Source organism: Ambystoma mexicanum, chromosome 8 (genome assembly GCF_040938575.1).
Source record: "Ambystoma mexicanum isolate Mex_15411 chromosome 8, UKY_AmexF1_1, whole genome shotgun sequence".
In the NCBI taxonomy this organism is placed as follows: Eukaryota; Metazoa; Chordata; class Amphibia; order Caudata; family Ambystomatidae; genus Ambystoma; species Ambystoma mexicanum.
Window position 1 is genome coordinate 1520285816 of NC_090929.1, and position 22230 is coordinate 1520308045.

Below are 22230 nucleotides of genomic sequence, written 5' to 3' on the forward strand. Positions count from 1 at the left end.
GGAGGCAAGGTGAGCAGGTACCTGGACCCAAATGACAGAGGGTGAACAGGTGCACAGTGCCAAGAGAGAAAAACAGATCAACGGGGGAGAAGGGGGGCAGCGGCAGAAGCGAAGGGGAGGGTCTTGAGGTGCTTCCGGAACCGGAGATGGTTTTCCTCAAGTTTCAAGGTGGCAGGAAGGCTGTTCCAAAGGGAGGCCCCAGCCTAAGGCAAAGATTTACCCCAAGGTCATTTCTCTGAGAAACGACTGACCCTGAGGTAATTTGAAGTAGAGGAGCGAAGGGCTCGGGAGGGGAGATATTTACGGAGGGATAGTTGAAGGTATTTTGGACCCAGGCCCCTTGTGGATAATGCAGAGGGTTTTAAATGTAATCCTTGCATCCACTGGGAGCCAATGAAGGGATTTCAGAGGTGGAGATATATGATCCCAGGGCTTGAGGCCAAGGACAAGTCTTGCAGTCCTGTTCTGGATTAGTTGTAGAGGGAGGAGAGAGGAGGCAGGTAGATTTAGAAAGAGGCTGTTACAATAGTCGAACCTGGAGAGAACCAGAGCTTGGGAGACAGTGAGCTTCTGAGGGAAGGAGAGGAAAGGCAGAGTACCTCTGAGGAGGTGAAGTAAGAAGTTAGACTTTATAGAGACGTCAGAGATGTGGGCAGAGAAGGAAAGTGTGGAGTCAAAGATGACCCCGAGGTTCTTAGCCTCACATGTAGGAGTAGGAGGAGGGCCAAGGGAAGCTGGTCAGAGAGTGAGGGAAATGATGTAGAAGGTGTACCGATGAGGAGGATCTCAGTCTTGTTGGCATAAAGACAAAGATGGTTAGCAGTACACCAATTTTGAATGGCGATTAGGCAATCAGAGATGAGGGAGGGAGAGGAGGTGGCCAAGGGCAGTCTCAAAATGAGTTGAGTGTCATCAGCAGAGCACTAGAAGTTTGAACAGAAAATGGAAATGCAGTAGGTGAGAGATGCCAGGTATTGGTTGAAAAGCCAGGGCGAGAGGTTAGACCCCTGGGGAACACCACAGGTAGAGAGGGAGATCGATGAAAGGAAGGACCCAAGTTGTACCTGGGAGGGTCGATTAGAGAGAAAAGAGGTCAGCCAGGCCAGAGCCTGATCAGTGATACCCAGGTTGTCACTCAGACGGTTGAGCAGGGTGGTAGGGTTGACCGTGTCAAAGGCAGAGGAGAGATCGAGTAGGATGAGGACAGAGGGAATGTTAGAGTCAAGGTTGGAGAGCAGATCTTCACAATTGTTCAAGAGAGCAGTTTACATGCTTCTGGCAGCTCTGAACCCTCAGAACGAGGGTTAAGCTGAGAGATGGCGAGCTTTTCCAGGAGTTTACCCAAAAAGGGAGTAATGGAAATTGGGCGATAGTTAGCCGGACAAGAAGGATCGGCTGTGGGTTTCTTGAGCAGAGGATGCACAAGGGAGTGCTTCAGAGGGGAGGGGAAAGATCCAGAGGCAAAGGAGAGGTTGCAGAAATCGGCAAGGGCCGGAGCAAGGGTATCTATGTGGTCCTTAATGGTTTAAGAGGAGCAGGGATGAGCCTGTTTAGATGAGGCTTTCATAGATGGGGCTTGTTTAGCGATCTCATCAGGGGGGAACAGAGGAAAGGAGGAGAAAGAGGGTGGGGAGGTAGCTGGAGGAGGGTCTGCAAGCAGAGACGGAGAGGGGAGAGGAGGGGGAGCAGAGGAGAGGGTGGATAAGATGTCCTGGGTTTTAGAGATAAAGTGAGAGGCAAGGGCATTGCAAAGAGGCTAGGAGGCGAGAGGAGGGGTAGAGACGGCAGCAGGGTTGGCCAGCTCCTTGCAGATTGTAAAGAGTTTGGCCAAGTTGTTAGATGCCGCAGAGACACAGGCTTGAATGTGGGCTCTCTTCTTAGTGCAGACAGAGAGTCAGTATTGCCTTTGGAGCAGGCGGCAGGCCAGTTTGTCAGAGGATGAGAAAGAAGTCCTCCATTTCCTCTCAGCTGCCCTACACTTACATTTAAGTGTAGCTAGGTCAGAGTCACACCAAGTGTTACACTTAGCTTTGGACTTCAAGCGGATCCTCATGACAGGGGCAAGGGCATCAAGAGTAGCAGTAATAGAGGAGTAGAGCAGGGACAGGGCTGTGTCAGGGTGCGAGTCAGACAGAGGTGGAGGAGGGGGGGGGAGAAGGTGGCAGCGAAGGCCTGGACTGACACACGCTCCATGGGCCGGATGTCCGAGAAGGTGGATGGCAGTCTTAGGGTAGGCTTGGCTTGGGGGAGGAGATGGAAAGATGAGAGGAGAGGAGGCAATGATCACTCCAGGAGAGAGGAGTGGTGAGGGGAGTAGAGAGGGGGAGTCCGGAGGAGATCAAGACATCAAGTGTGTGACCGGCAGAGTGAGTCGGGCCGGAGGGGAGGATAGAGAGGGAGTGTGAATCGCAGAGGTCGCGAAACAGCACAGATGAGGAACAGGGAGAATCCAGATGGATATTGAGGAGGAGTTGAGTGGTTGAGGCCAGGAGGGAGGAGGAGAGGTCTGCCCACTTGGAGAGAAAAGAGGTAGTTTAACCAGCTGGCCGGCAGAGAGTAGCAACAGTGAGAGAGTGGATGGGAGAGAGAGAGAGCCTGCAGACAAGGCATTCGAAAGAAGAGTAAGTCTGAGTAGGGATGATAGAGGCTGGAATCCACTCAGGGAAGATCAGGGCTGCACCCCATCCAGGCCGGTTGGATCTGGGAGCGGAGAGGATCTTGTAGCCGTCAGGGAGGAGAGTGTCAAAACTCGTGACAGAACTGGCCATGAACCAAGTCTTGGTAAGACTGAGGACATCAAGGTCAAGTTCTTCGAGGAGGTGGCAGATGTCAGATGAGTGTTTGACAGCCGAGCGAGAGTTGAGAGTGGCAAGATGAAGGTTGCTAGCCTTAAAAACCTTCCGGGGAGGGGTACAAATCAGGGGTACGCCCTGCAGAGGTGTGGAGGGAGCTAGAGATGAGGCAGAGCCAGAGGGAAAGGAGGGCGGGGTAGCCAAGGGAGGGGACAGCTGGAGATGCGAGGAAGTTGATGAGGCGAGGGAAGCATCTATCAAAGAGGAGTAGATTAGCCGGAGGGCCTTGCACCATGACAGTGCCATTGAGGTGATGTTACCACAGCTTCTATATCAGTTCAAGCCCCTAATGTTTGTCCTTGTTTTATCAACCCTCTTGAATATTCTCACTTCACAGGTGTTTATCTGTTCCTTTTACTTCCACCTGCTAACCATTGGCTCTGGCTCTCCCCACTTCCTTGACTGACAGCCCATCCTTTTGCTCACTCTTTTGCAATGTTACCAGCCTACTTAACGCCACCACCTCTTTCCTCTACGGTCTTGATGTTCTGTTCCACCTTTGATGGTACCACCTCCTTTCTGCTTCAGCTCTCTCCACCTCCTCCTGCTTCACTCCAGTTAACTCTTTTCTCACACTCTCTGCCTCTTCCTCACCTCTTATGCTCTCTTTCTACATACTCCTACCAACTGTCTAGTCTCATTCACTCCAGCAGCCTCCTTATCCTCAACTGCCTTCCAGCTCCAGGCTTCATTGAGTGCAAGCCTCCTGTTCCTTCAACCCACACTGCAAGACTGGCTTGTTTGGCGTTTATACTATCCTCCCTCCTCCCTCTGTGTGGAGCTACAATTGAGAATCTGCACCTGTGGGACATAATTGGATAGGCATTGGGGTTGGTTAGCTTCTGGGGAAACCCCTGGAGTTAATGTGCATACTGGGGTGGGACCGAGACTATATGTGATACAGACACTATATGGGATTTTGGATGTGCCCCTCTAAACCGTCCAGGTTTGTTTATATAAGGCTGCTGTCTGTGGTGTTTTCAGCATGTGAGTTAGGTTGTGGACAAATGCTGGGTACGTTCTTTATTCTGTGAGGGTTGTTTTTACAAGTGCATGAGTGGGAAGCGGGGTACTTTGGTTGTTTAGTGCCAGCGTCTGTTTCCTACTACCAGCAGAGTTGGAACAACATTCACCATGCTCGTGTCGAATGAATCAGAATGTGGTTGACTGCAATTATGGTCCCTGTGAGACCCCAGGGTTCAATGTGTGATCTGCCTGACCCAAAGTATGGTCCCATTGAGGTTCGGGTTAGAATGGCAATGGTGGTGCATTACCTCCTTTAACCGAGTGGAAACAGTTCTCCTTAAAGGCAAAGCTGCTTGCTTTGATGTTGGGACTTTGGGACTGGCAGGCATAGGCTACAGACTCTTTCACTTGAGAAGAGGGCTTGTTTTCCTTACTCTGCAAAGTTGCTGATATTATGTTGCAGAGGGTTGATAATCCCAGCACTGGCTAGAAGAGATGTAATGTGACTATCTCCTGACACATATTGCAACCAAGGGCAAGTGACCAGACGATCCTGCCCATATCACCGCGGGCGCAATACCGAATGGCTCGGTGTTGGGTACAACACTGAGCCATTGAATGTTGTCTCTGCGGTGATATGGGCAGGATCCCCTGAGTCAATGCATTGGCGGTTCCCAGAACCAGGCAGTGGACTTTGCCACAGGCTTCAATACCTTGTATGCTCCTCACATACCTACCCATCGAGGTGTGCACTGACTGCCCTCCACCTCCAGAACTAACAGGGTCAAACTATGTCCCAGCACACAATATGTATACCAACAACGCCAGTCACATCACACATGAAAATTGAACATCACTCCCAACATACATCAAAAATCAGAATGCTACACCTCTACAACCGACTTAAATACCACAGCCCTTGCCAATGCATCCCAGCACCACAGGCACATACATTTTGCCTCCTTACACAAATGCTTCTATGTGCTCTTGACAGACCGCAAAGAAAAGGAGCTGCATTCTGAGCTCAGGATACTTCTGGTCTGCTTGCATCGACGCAACAAAGATATCTTGCACTTTTCCTCTGTCCCCTTCACAAACCGTCAGTGGTTGCCGTAGGTCTTCTCTCATTTTCATGGCAGAAGACAGAATTATTAGATGTGTGGGACCGTGCTTGAATTATTACTCAATGACCGCCTTCAGGTCTACCAATCACATACAACATTAATTTGATTAGTTGATAAAAAATAGATCACAGCCAGGTTGTGTCCCTTTCATCTGGTTCAATTGAGATGATGTGCTGTTCGGTTGCTTGTGGAGGTCGATGAAACGGTCTAGTTGTTCAGCCTTTCTACTATTTTTATGAATAATGTCCATAAACACTCCGATGGTAAAATATCTGCAAAAGATCTCACTGGTCTGTCTTTGCAGATCCACTTGGTAAATTTCCATGTAACAAGTGGCAATGTATTATCACTGTTGGTGATCCTTTTCTCAAGCATATTGGAAAAACATTGTGTACATGGCTTGATATGAACACAAATTCCCATATTTATCAGGGACCTTAACAGATTTATCTGTAAAACCTGCTGGATTGTAGCATATGGATCGGAAGAGTGTGATTGGGAAACTACTCTAGCCATGTTCTTAATTGAGCACATATCCAATGATAGCAGCATAGAACAAGTTTGCATGTCCTTCGTTGAAAAAGTAGAATATAGTCCACCTGTGAAAGGTAGACAATCGGTCTGATTCGTATGTGGATTGTCAGTAAAGGCGAAGTCTAGTTAGTATAGTTGAACTTGTGAGGGAAAATAAGAGTCAGCTTTTATGAGCAGACAGGAGAGGGAAAGGGAGTCTTGGTTGCGAGGAACAACCTGTGTCCTCCAGTGCACCTCAAAGTTTGAATCTGTACGCAGCCTATATTCCACACAGAGGTAACAGAAAATCCCAACCAGCTCTATGATCAAGTGAAGCAATGGAGATCCAATTCTTCATTCAGACAAGAGGGACAGCGTTGTTAAGGTGAATATCCAGTAGGCCACCCATTGGACTACTTATTTCTTGTAGTTGGCTGGTCTCATGAATAGTGAAACAACCTCCTGAATTTGGGGATTTTGATGTTGGGAAATTTGACGTTGTGACTCTAGAAAATGTTTGATAATTATTGAAAATTGTTCTTAATTCGATAGTTGACATATATTCTTCCCACCACACTTTTTCTACTCTTGATGCCTGGCCAGCATACGGCTTGCAGCAGGGACATTTAACGAGACAGATTATCCCACAGGTGTTATAGGTCACATAACTATTTATTTCTTTTTTTCTGCCATTGAATTTTAAACCGTTGGGGATGAGATTAAATTATTGCAAATACTGCAATGCAGAGAGGCAAACATTCAAGGTCTTTGTGCTGCTTTAGTGTAATAATGTTGGGGTGGTTTTTTTTGCATGTGGAACCAGATTGCCAGTATTATTCCTCTAGCTCTTTCCAAAGATATGTGTTTCTTGAAATAGTCTGATCTACTAGCATCCCCTTGTAGTATCCTTAGATATTTGGTGACACCCCTTGATACTCCATTAGAAAGTCTTGAATAGGGCGTAATCATATTAAAGCAATCCGGGGCTATGGACAGTGTTTTTTGTTTCAGCAGATGTTCAAAGGAGTGTCATCAAAATGATCCACTGCTTGCTGCAGATGAACCTACTGGTACCCAGACCAGGATAATTTCATTAACATTTCTGTGGCCCTTTTGATGTAGGTTTCTGGACCGGAACATATTTTTTAAAACTCATGTAGGAAGGAAGGAAGTAGGGCAAGGATGTGATCGTATTACAAGGAGGGAATCTCTTTAAATATACTGTTGGTGTCTGTGGGTGTGAGACATAGGTCATTAGTGAAACCATTTCCTATCGCATAACAGTTGTGTCTAAATAATATGCATGTGGTACATCTATGTCAAGTGTGAGTTGAATAGTATGGTGGAGGTTTAGTAATTCTGGACCGCAATTCTGTGGTGGCGTTTGGTGACCTTCTCAGATAGCAAAAACATTATCTATATAACTCCACCATACTCTGATCTGGGGAGACCATGTGATATTGTTCAAGATTCATTTTTTGTTGAAATTGTGCACAAAGGTGTTTACATGAGTGGGGGCCATGTAAGAATGCATGGCAGTGCTAGCATGTTGGCGGTAGAATTGTATCTTGTACCTAAAAAAGTTGTTAAACACGATCGTATCAAACATTGCAAATTCACTCCATGTATTGGATATTCAAACAACATGTGTGACAATGCTTCCAGACCTTCCCTACATGGTATGTTAAGAGTACAGTGATTCCACACGAGCGATCAGTAGGTGTATCTTCATATTATTGTCAATCTTAAAGCTATTTCCCCTACGGAATAAGTCATCTGCCACCTTGAAGTAGGTCAGGATGTAGGGCATCGATTGATGCAAAATAAAGTCCAAATACTTAGCTAAAGGTTAAATGATTGAGTCCACTCCAGCCACAACTAGATGCAGGGGTGGCTTTTATCTGTTTTGTGTATTTTGGGGATTGCATTCAATACTGGATGTTTGGGATGCTGCTATGTTATGTAATGTCTAGTTGTGTCATGTATCCACTCACTATCAAAAACCTAATATTGTACGTTACTGATTAACTTAGTGGATTCTAAGATGGGGTCATACAACAACAGTATACATTTGTCTTTGTCGAGCAACATGGTAAGTATTTATTCACAGTAAACACAGAGGTCCATAATGGCTATGAGGGCCCCTTTGCTCACTGGTTTTACTGTATTTTCTGGAGCAAGGAGTTCTGTGACATGGTCTTGTTTTTGTATTGCCACTTTTATTGAAACAGAAGAGATTTATATTCTCGATTAACCAATCTTGAAAACATTAGAAATTGCCATTTATTCGGCCTTAACAGCTGAGTGAGTGTGAACAAGCATATTCATTTTAGGAATGGTGGTTGTATGGTCCAACAAGCATGACGCAAGCAACTTTGTTACCTACTGTGAGAAACCTGAGGGTGTTCTCACTCCTAAAACCCCTGGATCCTCTTCTCAGATGCCCAGAGAAAGGATAACCCTTTTGGATCGTGACCCTGGGGGTGGAGAAGTGAGGGAGGGTCACCTGGGTGGAGGGTCCTTGAAGTGTTGGAGTGGGGTACCCACAGGTAAGATATGGTATCGCCCTTTCCCTGTTGACGAACAACCTAACCCTCCTCTGACCTTTACAGGTTGCTGCAATGCCTTTCCTTTCATTTCCCCACATTCAGCCTTTGAAAGTACTCATACAAGGAAGAGGAGACTAAGAGTAATGAACACTACACCTACATTTTACCACTCTAGCACTGGGACAAGGAAGATGCCGGCAGAGTATGGTGAGAGTCAGACACATCCCCTTAATGAAAGTCACGCAAACCTAATGAAGGATCCACACCTGCAACCTGTTAAGTGGTTGCAGGTGTATAAAGAGAGAGCTAGAGAACACCACAGGGAGAAACAGGGAGGCCTGTGGGGGAAAGACCATCAGGGGACCCTTTCCAGGAGGAGGCAGCCATGGTGTGACCTCTGGAGTAGCCAGGATTCTGGCCAGGAGCCCAGAGAGGGAGCGCCCGTGTTGTGGAAGCATGCCAAAGGGAGAAGGACGCCATACGCGTCCACCAAGAGGCAGCAAAGCTGCTAGCGTGTGAGGTGAACACTGGTGTGCGATTGGGGCTCGCAGGAGCTGGCCCGCCAACCTGCACAGAGTAAAGAAGCAGCAGAAGCCACTGAGGAACAACCCTGAGGACCGGTGAGTGTCGAGGAGAGGCACTTGACAACTGGGGTGTTCCTAGCAGGTTGCGAGGAGGTAATGAATGCATATTAATTTCCTAACTGAACAGAAACTTAAAATCAAACATATCAAATGCATATTGAATACTGCACTGAATAGAAACATTTAAATCAAGCATAACAAATGCACACTGAATACCGAACTGAATGGAAACTTGGAAAATAAGCACCTTGACTATTTGTTGAATACCAAACTGAATGAAATCTTGCCATTAAGCTTACTGAATATGGAACTGAATAAAACCTTTATGGGCAAAGCAAAGGACCGGCAAAGAGAAAGTGCCCATATGCAAATGACATGTAAGAAAGAGTGCCATATAAAGGTGGGACATGAGCAAGACCACCACAAAGTGAACTTTTATGAGTAAATGCAGTGCGGCAAGACCAAGGACTGGCACGAGGTGTGTGACAAGTTATGCAGAGCCAAGAGGCTAACCAGGAGAAGCCAGAAAACCTGCATTTAAAGCCAAGAGACCAAAAGAGAGGAGCAAAGTGAATATGACTGTGAACACAGGGGCAGGTACAGAAGAACCTGTGTGGGCTGAAGAGGCTAGGGATCCTGGTTGCGCGACCTATGAGGGGTGGACCATGTGGTCTGACAACAGCACCTATACCATTGAGCCCAGAACTGTGAGAACCAAATGCATTGTATAATAAACCAAGGAGTGGATGAACTAAAGTCTTGGGGTAGGGAACCCTGAAACTTGAAGAACTGCAAGTATTGTCTTGAGAACAGAGCCTCGAGATGCTTTTCTTTTGAATTGTGTTGCTTGGAAGTTGGGGAATGGAACCCCGAGGACTGTGTGGAGCTGTATTACCTTGAACGTGGGAAAGATTATTCTAAGACTTTTGTGGACCTTTCTTGAACTTGGGGAAGGGGAGCTGAAGAGGAAGCTACGAGCTGGAAGAGGCTGAGAACTTTATGTTGATCACCATTTCTTTGATTACTGACATCCCTACACACTGTTTAGCTTTAGTTGTGAGGGCAAGCATAGGTTTTGGACATAGACAGACTTTTAAGTTTAAATCTTTGACTCAGACTTTAAGTTAATAAATATCTTTTGTTGGAACTTTAAATCTGTTGTATGTGTCTTGCTTCATGATGCCTTCACGCCACATAAAGTCATGAGCTGTAGGTAGCTTAAGTAAAAGTGACATGTTTACATAAGATGTACAGCAAATGCCACTGTAATCTTTCTAATACAGGAATAAACACCTGAGCCAGTTAATGAATCTTATTTAGCACCCAGTCAAATGATGGCTGAGTCTACGCCAACCAGGATTCTCAGAATACGAGCATCAACTGCTGATTGTTGTCCTTAATTAAGAAGGTCCTTTTGGCTTACACATTCTGCCAGCATGTATCTGGGAAGACCTTTTCGACACACTCACCTTTTACCATTATCTGTTTTTTAATTTTGTAAATACGCGGTGGACTGTGTGTTCGCAGGATCTCCTCAGCGCCCCCCTGGTGTCACCTCCTGGTGTGTTGCAGGTCATGGCGACACATGGGTGAGATCTCTGAGGCAAGAAGGAGAACGACAACCAGCTGGGGAGTTAGAAGTACCCCTCAGAAGTTTTCTAAGTCCAGGTTTCACCCTCAGAGATGAAGAGAGGGATGGCTGCAGTAACATGGCTTAAGCCCTATGAAGGCACGCTGCGGTGTAGGGGGGCAATAAAAGGGGTATGCCAGCAGACCCCAGATTACTAAAAATGGATACTCAAAAGGAGTATTCGGAGAAGACAAAGGCATTAAAAGAACCAGCTGATTTGGTCACCAGAGGAGATCGAGACCTGCCTCGAAGGAGGATATTCCTCTAAGAAGTCAGCCCAGAAAAAGAGCAGCAGACAATGCTAGCGCATGTTCCAACAGAGAGTAGTTTGCTTATTTGCACACATCACATATGAGCACACGCATCTTTCATTTGTGATGGTATCCCATTTTGCATACATTTACCCTGATACTTTTGATGTTAATGTTATGAACAGAATCAATGAAATTCAAATCCGAGTAAATTCTATAAATGCTGGAAACTGAACCCTACAATTTCTTTGGGTTGAATGTCAGGATACCATTCACATGGGAAGAACTATAACAAATTCAAATAATGTACGTTCTGTTATCCATCTTACGTGCAGCGATAGGAAACATGCCTTATTGCACAGGCAATACTTCGCTCACAATACAAAACAGTCAATGACAAGTCTGAGCAAAAGCAAGATTTTCTTTCTTGTGATATAATAACTTTGATTTTAAGACATTCATTTAAATCTTAATTATATCAGACCCATTAGCTTGTTTGTGTGGTCATCATCTGTTAAAAAAGGTATTGCACTATTTAAATTACAAACATTTCGAAATTATACATATTATACATTTGATAAGATCAGTGTATTTAGATAGATCAAGTTTTTTGATACAGTCATGTTTTATCACCTTGAAGAAATAAACTAAGGAGAAAACAATGGAAGACTGATCTACAAACTGTGAATCAGAAACATCGCTTAACATTCTTGAAATGTTTATCCATGAGAACATGTGGCTAGATCGATTTACAAAAATAATTCTGTTGATTTGGAATGTGGTAAATTGGTCATTACCTGTGTATCCAAGAACACGGAATGAATGTGAAGGCTTTGCATTTAAGATGAAAATGTAACCATCTGTAGCACCAGCAATCAGGAACTGACCAGTCTGATCACAGCTAAGGATGAAATAACCATTCTTCAGTTAATGTACAGACACTGCTTCATAGATCAAGATTACAATTCACCAGTGAATCCCACACTTCAGATAGTTGACTGGTCAGCAAAGGGCATGAAGGGGCCCTACGGGACTTTGCTGATTAATGCCCCTGCAGGATAAATGCTTTCATCTGATGGCCAGCGATGTGAAGGTCTGCCGATAATACTATGTATGCAGGTGGGCTGGTCTAGCGACTAGAGCAGTGAGATCCGGCTATCCCAGCCTGAACTAACAGGGAAATAAATACTGCAGAGGTCCAGATAACAAAGGATCAACCCATTGGAGGAAGCATGTGATCCTAGCAAGGTCAGAACAAGGGGAAACAAGAGACATTGAAAAACCAACGCATCAGACAGGTATATAATACCACAATTATACTGACCAATCAGGCTAATTTTCAATGTAACATTACAGAGCCTGTTTTCTGCTCTGTCTCACATCTTTTGTTAGATGTTTAAAAATGCAGGTGCTGTGTGATACCTAGTGCTGCAGGCACAAATAGTTAAGATTAATATGTGTCATCTGCGCTCCAATTGATCCCCAGATTTCTGATTGCCTCTGTAAAATCACACATCCAACATATCATGGGTTATTTGGGGTAGGCCAAGGCCCTGGTACATTAAAGTAATGTTTAGTGAAACATAAACTGAGAAACGTTCAAATGTATTTGGATTTTGTTTTTATTAACACACCTTACTTGTTTTTTTTTAAAGTGTGGCCTCGTAGAATTCCTACATTTCTTAATAATGAATACACTATTGACATTGCAAATCTTTTCTCCTACTTCTTGTACATAAAGAATCATGATATTATGCATGTAGAAGCTGTATTCCATGCTACAAATCTAATTGCACATTTGAGTAAATGTGTGACCTCTGACCTTGCAAGCCAGGAAGGATGCCAGGGAACATTGCAGGACTTGCCACTTCAGCAGGCAGAGTCCCGGGTATCGGTATCCAACAGATCAACAGCAAGTCACTTCAAATCCCCCCCTACAGCAAATAGGGAGAGGTTCTGCACCCCCCTTATCTTCACCCCCAATGTGCGGGAACTTGGACAGTCTTAAAGGGTAAAGACTGCCCATTACAAGGTCCCAGTGAAAACTTGTAAGAAGCTTCAAGAAGATGGTTCCATGAAGATAATTCAACGAAGATTCAATGAAGGGGGGTCTCACCCCCTTATATAGTCATTTTGCCACCACCGATTTGTTCCTTACTAACCTTCTGAAAGGGGACAATCTGTTCTGCTGTATCAAGGGTTTGCCATCTGATGTCAGCTCTGAGAGGGTCACAGGTAGGGTGTGTGGCCTGAGTAGTTCAAGATGTTGTGTACAGATTCCTTCCTGAGCTACACAATGCTCTTCACTGCTGCTCCTTACTGCCTTTGAGCAAGATGACTCCAGTATATATCCCCCTGGTGCGACTTTCCCATTGTATTGCAGAGATCCCATTATAGTAAGCATCTACCACCATACCCCCTAGCAGTATGTCCTGTCAACCTGGCAACCTTTGAAGCTTTCCCAGCACAGAACAAAAGGACATTGAGGACTCAGTCCAACATTTGTTTTGGAAAAAAGCCCAGTCTCAGACAGAAATACACAAGGGTCTCTGAAAGCTGCAGTAGTCACAGGAAACCAGTTTGACAATAAATTGTTATGTATAACTGTATTTCCACATAGGCCACAATATCCAACTAGATCTAGTTGTACATTTACATTTAACCAAGGTTCTACCACCAGGCCATGGGGATACAGCATGCTATTTGAATCATTGGGGTCCACTGTTAAAGGCAGCCTGTTCCAGTAGGCTGTTTCAGGAATGCACATGTGGCTCTGTGGCTGCAATGTTACCAAATCCCATTGTAGGTGCTAGTGACAGCTGCTTGAGACAGGCTCCAGCAAAGCACATATATGTGGACTATGCTTGAGGCCTGTTAAGCAAAGTTTTTTTAGAGGGGTAATGAGCAGCGTTTTGTATACAAATTTCAGAATGGTATACACCTGCAGGTGGCATTCTGTCACACCTTCTGGTATCAAAGAGATTATAGCTGTGTTCAAGGGCTGCCAGGCCAAATAAAAACATAGGGTTGAAGGTGGGCAGCACCTGTGGTTTGGCATAGTACTCACTGCAAGCGGTGCACAGGAGAACGGGACAGGAGGGTTCTGTAAATCACACGCAGGTCTTCAACTTTGGCAACATCGATGAAGTAGAGATGCCCAGTCATGCTGCCAACCACCACGCAGTGTGATGAAGGGCAGCAAACCATAACGGTTGCCTAGAAAAAGAAGGCAGGGAAACATCTAAATATACATTTTCATCCACATACTAAAGTGATATGTATTGGATAATTCTTAAAATAACTAAAGCAAAATTCTTAACTATGACAAACAATACCTTCACCAATCCAAGTTAACATAGAAATCTCCAATAAGTACATTTTAAAATAGAATTTTAAGTATAACACACCAAAAATATATTTTAACAATAATTGTGATCAAATAATGAACTGTTAAAAAAGAATAAATGAATAGAAATGAACTGTTTGATTGGGAATGAAATGGTAAAATGCTCTGCATAAAAAGGCCTTTGTTTATGTTTTTTTTAAATTTATTTTTTATTCGGCGTTTGTTTATGTTAACAAGATGAAGAAAGACCAAAATGCCTCTTTCCTTCTACTAACAGACACCTGCATAAAATGATCTGTTCACACTGGCCTCCTACATCTCTCCATGCACTGCCACCTTTTACAGCACAAATCTAGCTAAAGAGGGCATGGACGGGGGAACAATGCAAGACTGTGTATAGTTTAGGTAGTGGAGAATAAGCAGAGCCTTGGTTTTTAGGGTCTGAAGACCTGCGAGAGTTCTTATACAGGGGGGATGAGCTGTTTCTTGAAGGGATGGGAATGTACCTCCTTTTAGAACTGATTGGGTGAGGTGATGAGTGTAAGGTGTGGAGGATAATGTTCCAGATTCTCACAAACACACGCTATCTATTGCAGGTTGCCTTGGAGCACCTGCGTCCCCAAGGTCTGTTTCACGTACAGATATGACTTACACAGAGACAGTAATGTTGAAATTGACAGATGACCATCCCGGTGATTCGCAGGTGCCCATACGCCCACAGACCAGCGTTCATCAATCATGAAACAAGCCTCAGACCAAAGACATTCCACCTGTTATGCTATGACATGTCCACATGTCATAGCATAAAACACCTGGCTGGGAGCTAAATAATGTGAAACAGAGTGCCATTTGGTCAACAAGATTTAGGTGTCGATTCATGGAATTATTGTGCGCCGAAAATTCCCGCGCAGAGGTGCCAAAACGTGCGATTCGCAGTAAAAGTGCAAAAATCGCAGTGCAAGTGCGAAAATCGTAGGGAAACCAGCGCACATCGATTCATGGAAGGCCGTGCGCGAGAAAAATATCGGATGTGCGCTGAAAAAGTGTGCGGCGCACGCCGGCGCACAGGATATCTAACGGCGTGCAGCACGGCCACAGCAAAATCGCACATAGCGCGGCGCACACAACAAAAGTAGGCGTAACACAGCGCGTAACACTCGGAATGGGGAACAACTCGTCAAAATGTGGGCGTCACGGGGGAAGTACAGGAGGCAAGTGCGCGGAATGCCCACACGCTCGCCTACAACACGTATTCATGGAATCCAATAGGGCAAACCAGCGCACAGGCCCAAACACATCCGCCACAAGAAAGCAGGTGGTAGTGTCCCTGCCCCTGAAATAAATGTGTGCCAACAAAAAGCACCTATATACAGCTATGATGAATGTCACATACTGTGGCCCTCTAAGACAAATGACGTGCAAAGGGGTAGCGACAAACACGGACACCCGCTGTGTGAAAAATAGCATGTGCGTGTATTCTGTGCTCCACGTAAAGTCCCACACGCAAATTGCTGGGTCCGTGTATTCCGGGGTGTGTGGGAAGTCCCACATGCGATTTGCCTGGGTACGTGTATTCCGGGCTGCGCTGGAAGTTCCACACGCGAATTGCCTGGGTCCGTGTATTCCGGGGTGCGCAGGAAGTCTCACACGCGATTGGCCTGGGTACGTGTATTCCGGGGTGCGCGGGAAGTTCCACACGCGATTTCAGCAGGGTACGTGGATTCCGGGGTGCACGTGAAGTTCCACATGCTAATTCTGCAAGGTACGTGTATTCCGGGGTGCGCGTGAAGTTCCACAGGCTAATTCTGCAGGGTACGTGTATTCTGGGGTGCGCGGGAAGTTCCACAGGCTAATTCAGCAGGGTACATGTATTTCAGGGGTGCCGGGTAGTACTACATGTGAATTGACGGTGTGGGTCCTCCCAGGTGTTCCCTCTACACCCTCCACGGCCCCTGCAGGCAGCTCACACCACAGGGGACTACCCTGCACCCCTGCTCATGTCCAGCAGGCAGCCCATCCACCATGGCCATGCCCCCCAGCCAACCCACATGTCACCTTGCACTACTGATCACCAACGCATGTCTCCCAGCACCCCCACCCACCAGCATCCAGAGGCACCCTCCACCAGGCCCCCACACGTCTCCCACCACCCCCACCCCCCAGCAGCCAGGGGCACCCTCCACCAGGCCCCCACTCATGTCCCCCTGCACCCCCACCTCCCAGCAGCCAGGGGCACCCTCCACCAGGCCCCCACTCATGTCCCCCTGCACCCCCACCCACCAGCAGTCAGGGGCACCCTCCACCAGGCCCCCACTCATGTCCCCCTGCACCCCCACCCCCCAGCAGCCAGGGGCACCCTCCACCAGGCCCCCACTCATGTCCCCCTGCACCCCCACCCCCAGCAGTCAGCAGTCAGGGGCAGCCTCCACCAGGCCCCCACTCATGTCCAACTCATGTCCCCCTGCACCCCCACCCCCAGCAGTCAGGGGCACCCTCCACCAGGCCCCCACTCATGTCCCCCTGCACCCCCACCCCCCATCAGGGCGGGCACCTGCCAGCAGGCCCCCACATATGTCCCTCTGCACCCCGACCCCTCAGCAGTCAGTGGGCACCCTCCACCAGGCCCCCACTCATGTACCCCTGCACCCCCACCCCCCAGCAGTCAGGGGCACCCTCCACCAGGACCCCACTCATGTCCCCCTGCACCCCGACCCCCCAGCAGTCAGGGGCACCCTCCACCAGGCCCCCACTCATGTCCCCCTGCACCCCCACCCCCCAGCAGCCAGGGGCACCCTCCACCAGGCCCCCACTCATGTCCCCCTGCACCCCCACCCCCCAGCAGTCAGGGGCACCCTCCACCAGGCCCCCACTCATGTCCCCCTGCACCCCCACCCCCAGCAGTCAGGGGCACCCTCCACCAGGCCCCCACTCATGTCCCCCTGCACCCCCACCCCCCACAGCGGGGGGCACCCTCCACCAGGCCCCCACTCATTTCGCCCTGCAGCCCCACCCCCCAGCAGCCAGGGGCACCCTCCACCAGGCCCCCACTCATGTCCCCCTGCACCCCCATCCCCCAGCAGTCAGGGGCACCCTCCACCAGGCCCCCACTCTTGTCCCCCTGCACCCACACCCCCCAGCAGTGCGGGGCACCTGCCAGCAGGCCCCCACACATGTCCCCCAGCCAACACGTCATCACAATCCAGATCCCAGGCTCCTATGCCCACCCAAATCCCACGCCACGCCACACCACCCCACCCCAGTCAAAACACCCAACCAAGCTTTACATCCATTCAAAATGGAAATACCCATTACATGATAGATAACAAATAAGCAGTATGCGCATGAGTACAAGTCCGTCAGACCCACACAATGGCAACACATGTGAAAACCCACATTGTGTGTATTTGAAACCAATGAGAGAAGTCTGCACATTCAAGTAAGAAACAAAAATGTATTACAGTGTAAATGAAGTCAATGAAATCTAAAAAAACAATAATGGCAACAAAAATCAAAATGCAGCATGTCCACAAAAATAATAAATAATGAAAATGGGAATCCAAAATAACCGTAAAGAAATGGTGTCCAAAGTCACCGTCCAACAAAGCAAATCCAAAGGGAAAGTAAAGTGAAAATCCATTGCTCCATGGTGAAAAAAATAATAAAAGATGAAGGCCACAAATCCACTGTCAAACTATGTACAAAGAGCAAATCCATGGTCCATGATCCCAACGATGTAAATGAAACCTACAATAAAACCTACCTAACTAATAACTATATACAAAAAAGTGGGGCATAGTCCAAGCGCCCCAAATTAAAAAAAAGAAATAAAACCTAACACTAATTAACTATATACAAAGGCAGCGGGCTAGTCCAGCGGCTCACTCTGTGGTGTCCCGGGCAAGGGCATCATCGAACTCCTGTTCGATGCCTCGGAGGCAGTCCTGTTCCATGGCCCCGAGGGTCCACAGGGATGCCGACATGTCCTCCTCCAACTCCAAGCGGATTCCCTCAAGGCACTTGGCCCGCCTCAGGGCCCTCCCCATGGAGTTCTTCGCCCTGACCATCGTGAGCCGCGCCTCTTCCGCCCGCCAGCAGATAGGTGCAGAGCGGCGGCTCTGCACCTATCTGCTGGCCCAACCACTGCCACACGGAAGACACTTCCCGTCCTGGGTCCTCCTGCCCTCCGGCCAATACCTGCCCTTCCGATGTAGATTGCCCCGAGCCATGATGCCTCCCACGTTGACTCCGCTGCTGCCTCCGACACAACTGCCTCTGCCAGCACAACAGCATCCAGGCTGATGGAATCCACCGACGCCGCCGTGCACGTGCCCTGCCCAATGATGCCGGCACATCCTCCATCTGCTGGGGTCCAGTTGCTGTGGTGTCCACCCCTGCTGGACCTCCGACTCCCGACTGTGGCAGGGATGGGATCCCCACCAAGCTGGCTGCGTTGGTCAGGGCAGGTCCACAGGGGGCCCTGGTGGCATCTGGGCCGGAAGACGGCATGGAGAATGACTGGCGTATAGTCTCCACAGAGGAGGAGAGGGCCGCCAGATTGGCCGACACATGTATGAAACCCCCGACCACGGCCGATCCCAACTGGGCCACGTCGGCACGGTGCTCTTCGTGATGACGTGCAAGCTCCTCCCGGGAAGCATGCACGTCATCACGAATGACACCCATGCGCAACGCGACACCAATCAGGACCTTCTCCATACAGCCACGGGTCCCCTCGTCCGCAGGTGGAGGGGAGTCAGATGACATGGACATCCCCCCTACCTGCGGACGGGCCTGGAATGGGGCATCCCTGCTGGTGCATGGTGGTGCAGTCACAGTGTCAGGGACAGTGCCATGCACAGGCGCCTCCACGGCGGCCTGTGCTGCCTCCTGCCCCTGGACTGCACCACTTGCACCAGCAGGGATGCCCCCACCAGGCCCCATGTGCGCCTCAGTAGCGGCCTCCTCCTCCTCTGTGGAAACCACCAACCTGGATGGCTCCAAACCGTCTTCCGCCTTTGCAAGCCCCTGTGGGGGCTCACCCACCCCTTCCGCTGCAGCCGTGGGGGCATCCCCGCCGCTTTGCTCCACAGCGCCGTCTCTGCCCTCTTCTTCACTTGCCGCTGTGTAGAGGGAGACATATAACACAAGCATCAGGGTACTGTACAATGGTCCCCTAGACAGGAAGCAATAGCAGATGAGTGGCACTGTCAAAGATCACTTCCATCATGTCCCTCCACAACACATGGGTCAGTGCAGGCAAAACACACGCAGTAACAGGCATGGCACATGCTATGGACATTTGCATACATGTCCAAGGGACTCTCCAAACATACAATGTTGTTATGGAACTCACATGCATCATGGGTCATGCCTATCACATGCACACACATCACCGTAGTTTCATCCATCTGGCCTTGTACACCCCAGACACAGTGGATACAAGGATAACTAGGCTGCATCTGTGAATCTGTACATTGTCACAGACATGTGTCATGCATCCATGGCATTCACAAGTCACAGACACGCAGGTCAGACACACAGACATGGATACCATACATGTACATGGCATCAGCACCCATCCCTCACCCCCACCCATGTCCAGGAACAGAGACTGGCATGCTCTCATGTGTCCAATCCGCATAGGGCTGCCCATGTTGCATTTAAACACATGCACCAACCGTGTGGTTCACACATTACTGGTCTCACATGCATGACCATGATGTCCCTGCACACATACATGCGTACATGGCCTATGTCACACATACAGGCAAGCATCAGACAACCAGCACACTGCAACATGCCCTGTCTCACACAGCAATGCTTGCCCACTTACCGCTCAACTCCAGACGGGTCTGCCTCGCAAGGATCTGGGCATGGAGCGCTGGGTCTACACGTTCCAGGACCCTCAGCTGGATGGTACTCATGCGGCCCCGGCCCCCCTCCACGAGGCGCCGGGCCTTCAAGAGGGTCCTGGACCTCAAGTCCTCCCAGCGCTTCTTGAATTTCTGGATGTTGCGGGTTGCCACGCCCTCCGCGTTGATGGCAACTACCAAGTCGTCCCAGATCCTGTCCCGTCCTTCCTTGTTGGCGCGTGACGATCCGAAGAGGTCATCATTCTGCCCCAGGACTTGCTCCACCAGAACACCAACTTCGGTGGCAGTGAAGCTGGTGCCCCTCTGCCTCTCTGGCCGGGGGTTGCCACTGGTGCCAGATGTTGCAGTGCCCGACATGGCAACCCCAGAGGCAGGAGTGGGTGGGCAACTGGGTCCTGGGGCTGGGCTGTAGAGCGATGGTATACCAGTCGGGAGTCTTCTGTTCCAGCAGGGGTGGACACAGCAACTGGACCCCTGCAGATGGCAGATGTACAGGCACAAAATGGCAGGGCACGGTGGCAGTAGGCAGTCAGGCAGCAGCAGATGGCTCGTGGGAGGCTGCTTGGGTCTCTGGGGGGGCAGTAATTCGGCCTTCTGGGCGGGAGCGTGGTCTTCCGTGTGCTTACGCGTGGCCAGCTTGATACGGAGTGAATTGGCACGTGAAAATCCTGCACGTGAACGTGAAATTCGAGGAAAGGGCCTTAGCGCGTAAGCGCGTCAGCACGCATACGCGATTCCATTGGACCAAAGGCCCTCAGCGCGTAACCGCGTCTGTGACGTGACACGCGCAGGTGTTTCCCTCATAGCACGTGATGACAGAGCACATGTGGAAACACTGCACGTCAGAGTATCATTGGGTGTAATTGGAGGAAAGTGCGCGTACACGCAATTGGCCTGGGTACGTGTATTGCAGGGGTGCGCGGGAATTCTCACACGCGATTTGCTTGGGTACGTGTATTACAGGGGTGCGCAGGAATTCTCACACGCGATTTGCTTGGGTACGTGTATTACAGGAGTGCGCGGGAATTCTCACACGCAATTTGCTTGGGTACGTGTATTACAGGGGTGCGCGGGAATTCTCACACGCGATTTGCTTGGGTACGTGTATTACAGGGGTGCGCGGGAAGTTTTACACGCTCGCCAACAACACGTATCCATGGAATTGAACGGGGCTGAGGCATGCGCACAAAAAAAAACGTGCTAATCCGGAAACACATACGCCAGCAGGAAGCAGGCGTACGTCGACCCGCGCAGCATAAAAGTGCGCGCAAACAACAAACAAGCGCAGATGTCAGGATGAATATACCGTTCCTATCAGCTGTGGTCGTGGGTTACCAAAGGAGGAGGAGGAGGATAGTGAGGGCCTGAATTTTCACACCCAGAACCAGCCTTTTTGGGATGCCTGATGACCAGGTGTATGGGAGGTACAGGATTCCACCTCACATAATACTGGACCTGGTGAGTGAGTGGGAGGATGACCTCACATCACCCACCCTGTGCTCCCAAGCACTCAGCCCCCTGGAGAAGGTCCTTAACGTACTGCACTTCTTGGCCACTGGATCATTTCAGCGGACAAGTGCCATAGTGGGTGGGGTGTCACAGGCCACGCAGTCACGCTGCCTACACCAGGTCTTGAACATCATCACTGCACGCCCATCAGTCCGCAGGCACATATACCTGCCCAGAACACCTGCAGAAAGGCAGGCTGCCACCCTGGATTTCTACGGTGTGGCACAATTCCCCAAAGTGCAAGGTGCCATTGACTGCACCCATATGGCACTACGTCCCCCCAGGGCATCTGAGCACATCTATAGGAACCGCAAGCACTGGCATTCCATCAACGTGCAGGTAGTATGTAATGCCAAGGGAATCATCACCTCAGTATATGCCAACTATCCAGGGTCCACCCACGACAGCTTCATTTACTAAATGTCTACCCTAAGCCGGGACCTAGAAGCTGGGCGGCATGGCGATACATGGCTGCTTGGTGAGTATGAATGCCACTGCACATGCATGCATGTCAGATGCAGAGTTATGTCACTACCCCACTAATGATACCCATCACCTCCTCACCAGGGGACAGTGCCTACCCTCTGAGCACCCACATGATGACGCCAATTCGGAACCTCATCACGCCTCCCGAGGTAACATACAACACAGCCCATATTGCAACCCGGGGCATAGTGGAGCGCACATTCGGAGTGCTCAAGTCACGCTTTCGCTCCCTTGACCATTCTGGCGGGCAGCTGTTATATGCGCCCCAAGTAGTGTGCAGGATCATAGTGGCAGCATGTGTCCTGCACAATGTTGCAACACGCCGGGGCCTGGCTGTGGACATGGTGGTGCCCCCACATCCCCAACCACATGCACGCCCGCTCCGCATGGGAGGGGAAAGGGCACAGGGTGAGGCAGCCCGTACGCAGCTGGTGGCTAATTACTTCACATAGAAATCACACCCCTGTGGAGTGCACACAGCCCTGGCACATACCATCTGATAAGCAATGATGACTCGACCTGACAATTATGACGAACAAAGGGACAG

The 22230-nt window shown here is 49.1% G+C and overlaps 1 protein-coding gene across 1 annotated transcript in view; it reads right to left on the reverse strand.

The window, feature by feature from the left end:
* CFAP43 (cilia and flagella associated protein 43) overlaps positions 1-22230 on the reverse strand; it is a 1012780-nt gene that overhangs the window by 566901 nt on the left and 423649 nt on the right. The window contains exons 11-12 of the mRNA XM_069611745.1: positions 13537-13685; positions 11267-11370 (exon numbers count right to left, since the gene is read on the reverse strand). Coding sequence (XP_069467846.1) covers positions 11267-11370; positions 13537-13685 — 253 coding nt within the window. The remainder of the gene's footprint in view (positions 1-11266; positions 11371-13536; positions 13686-22230) is intronic.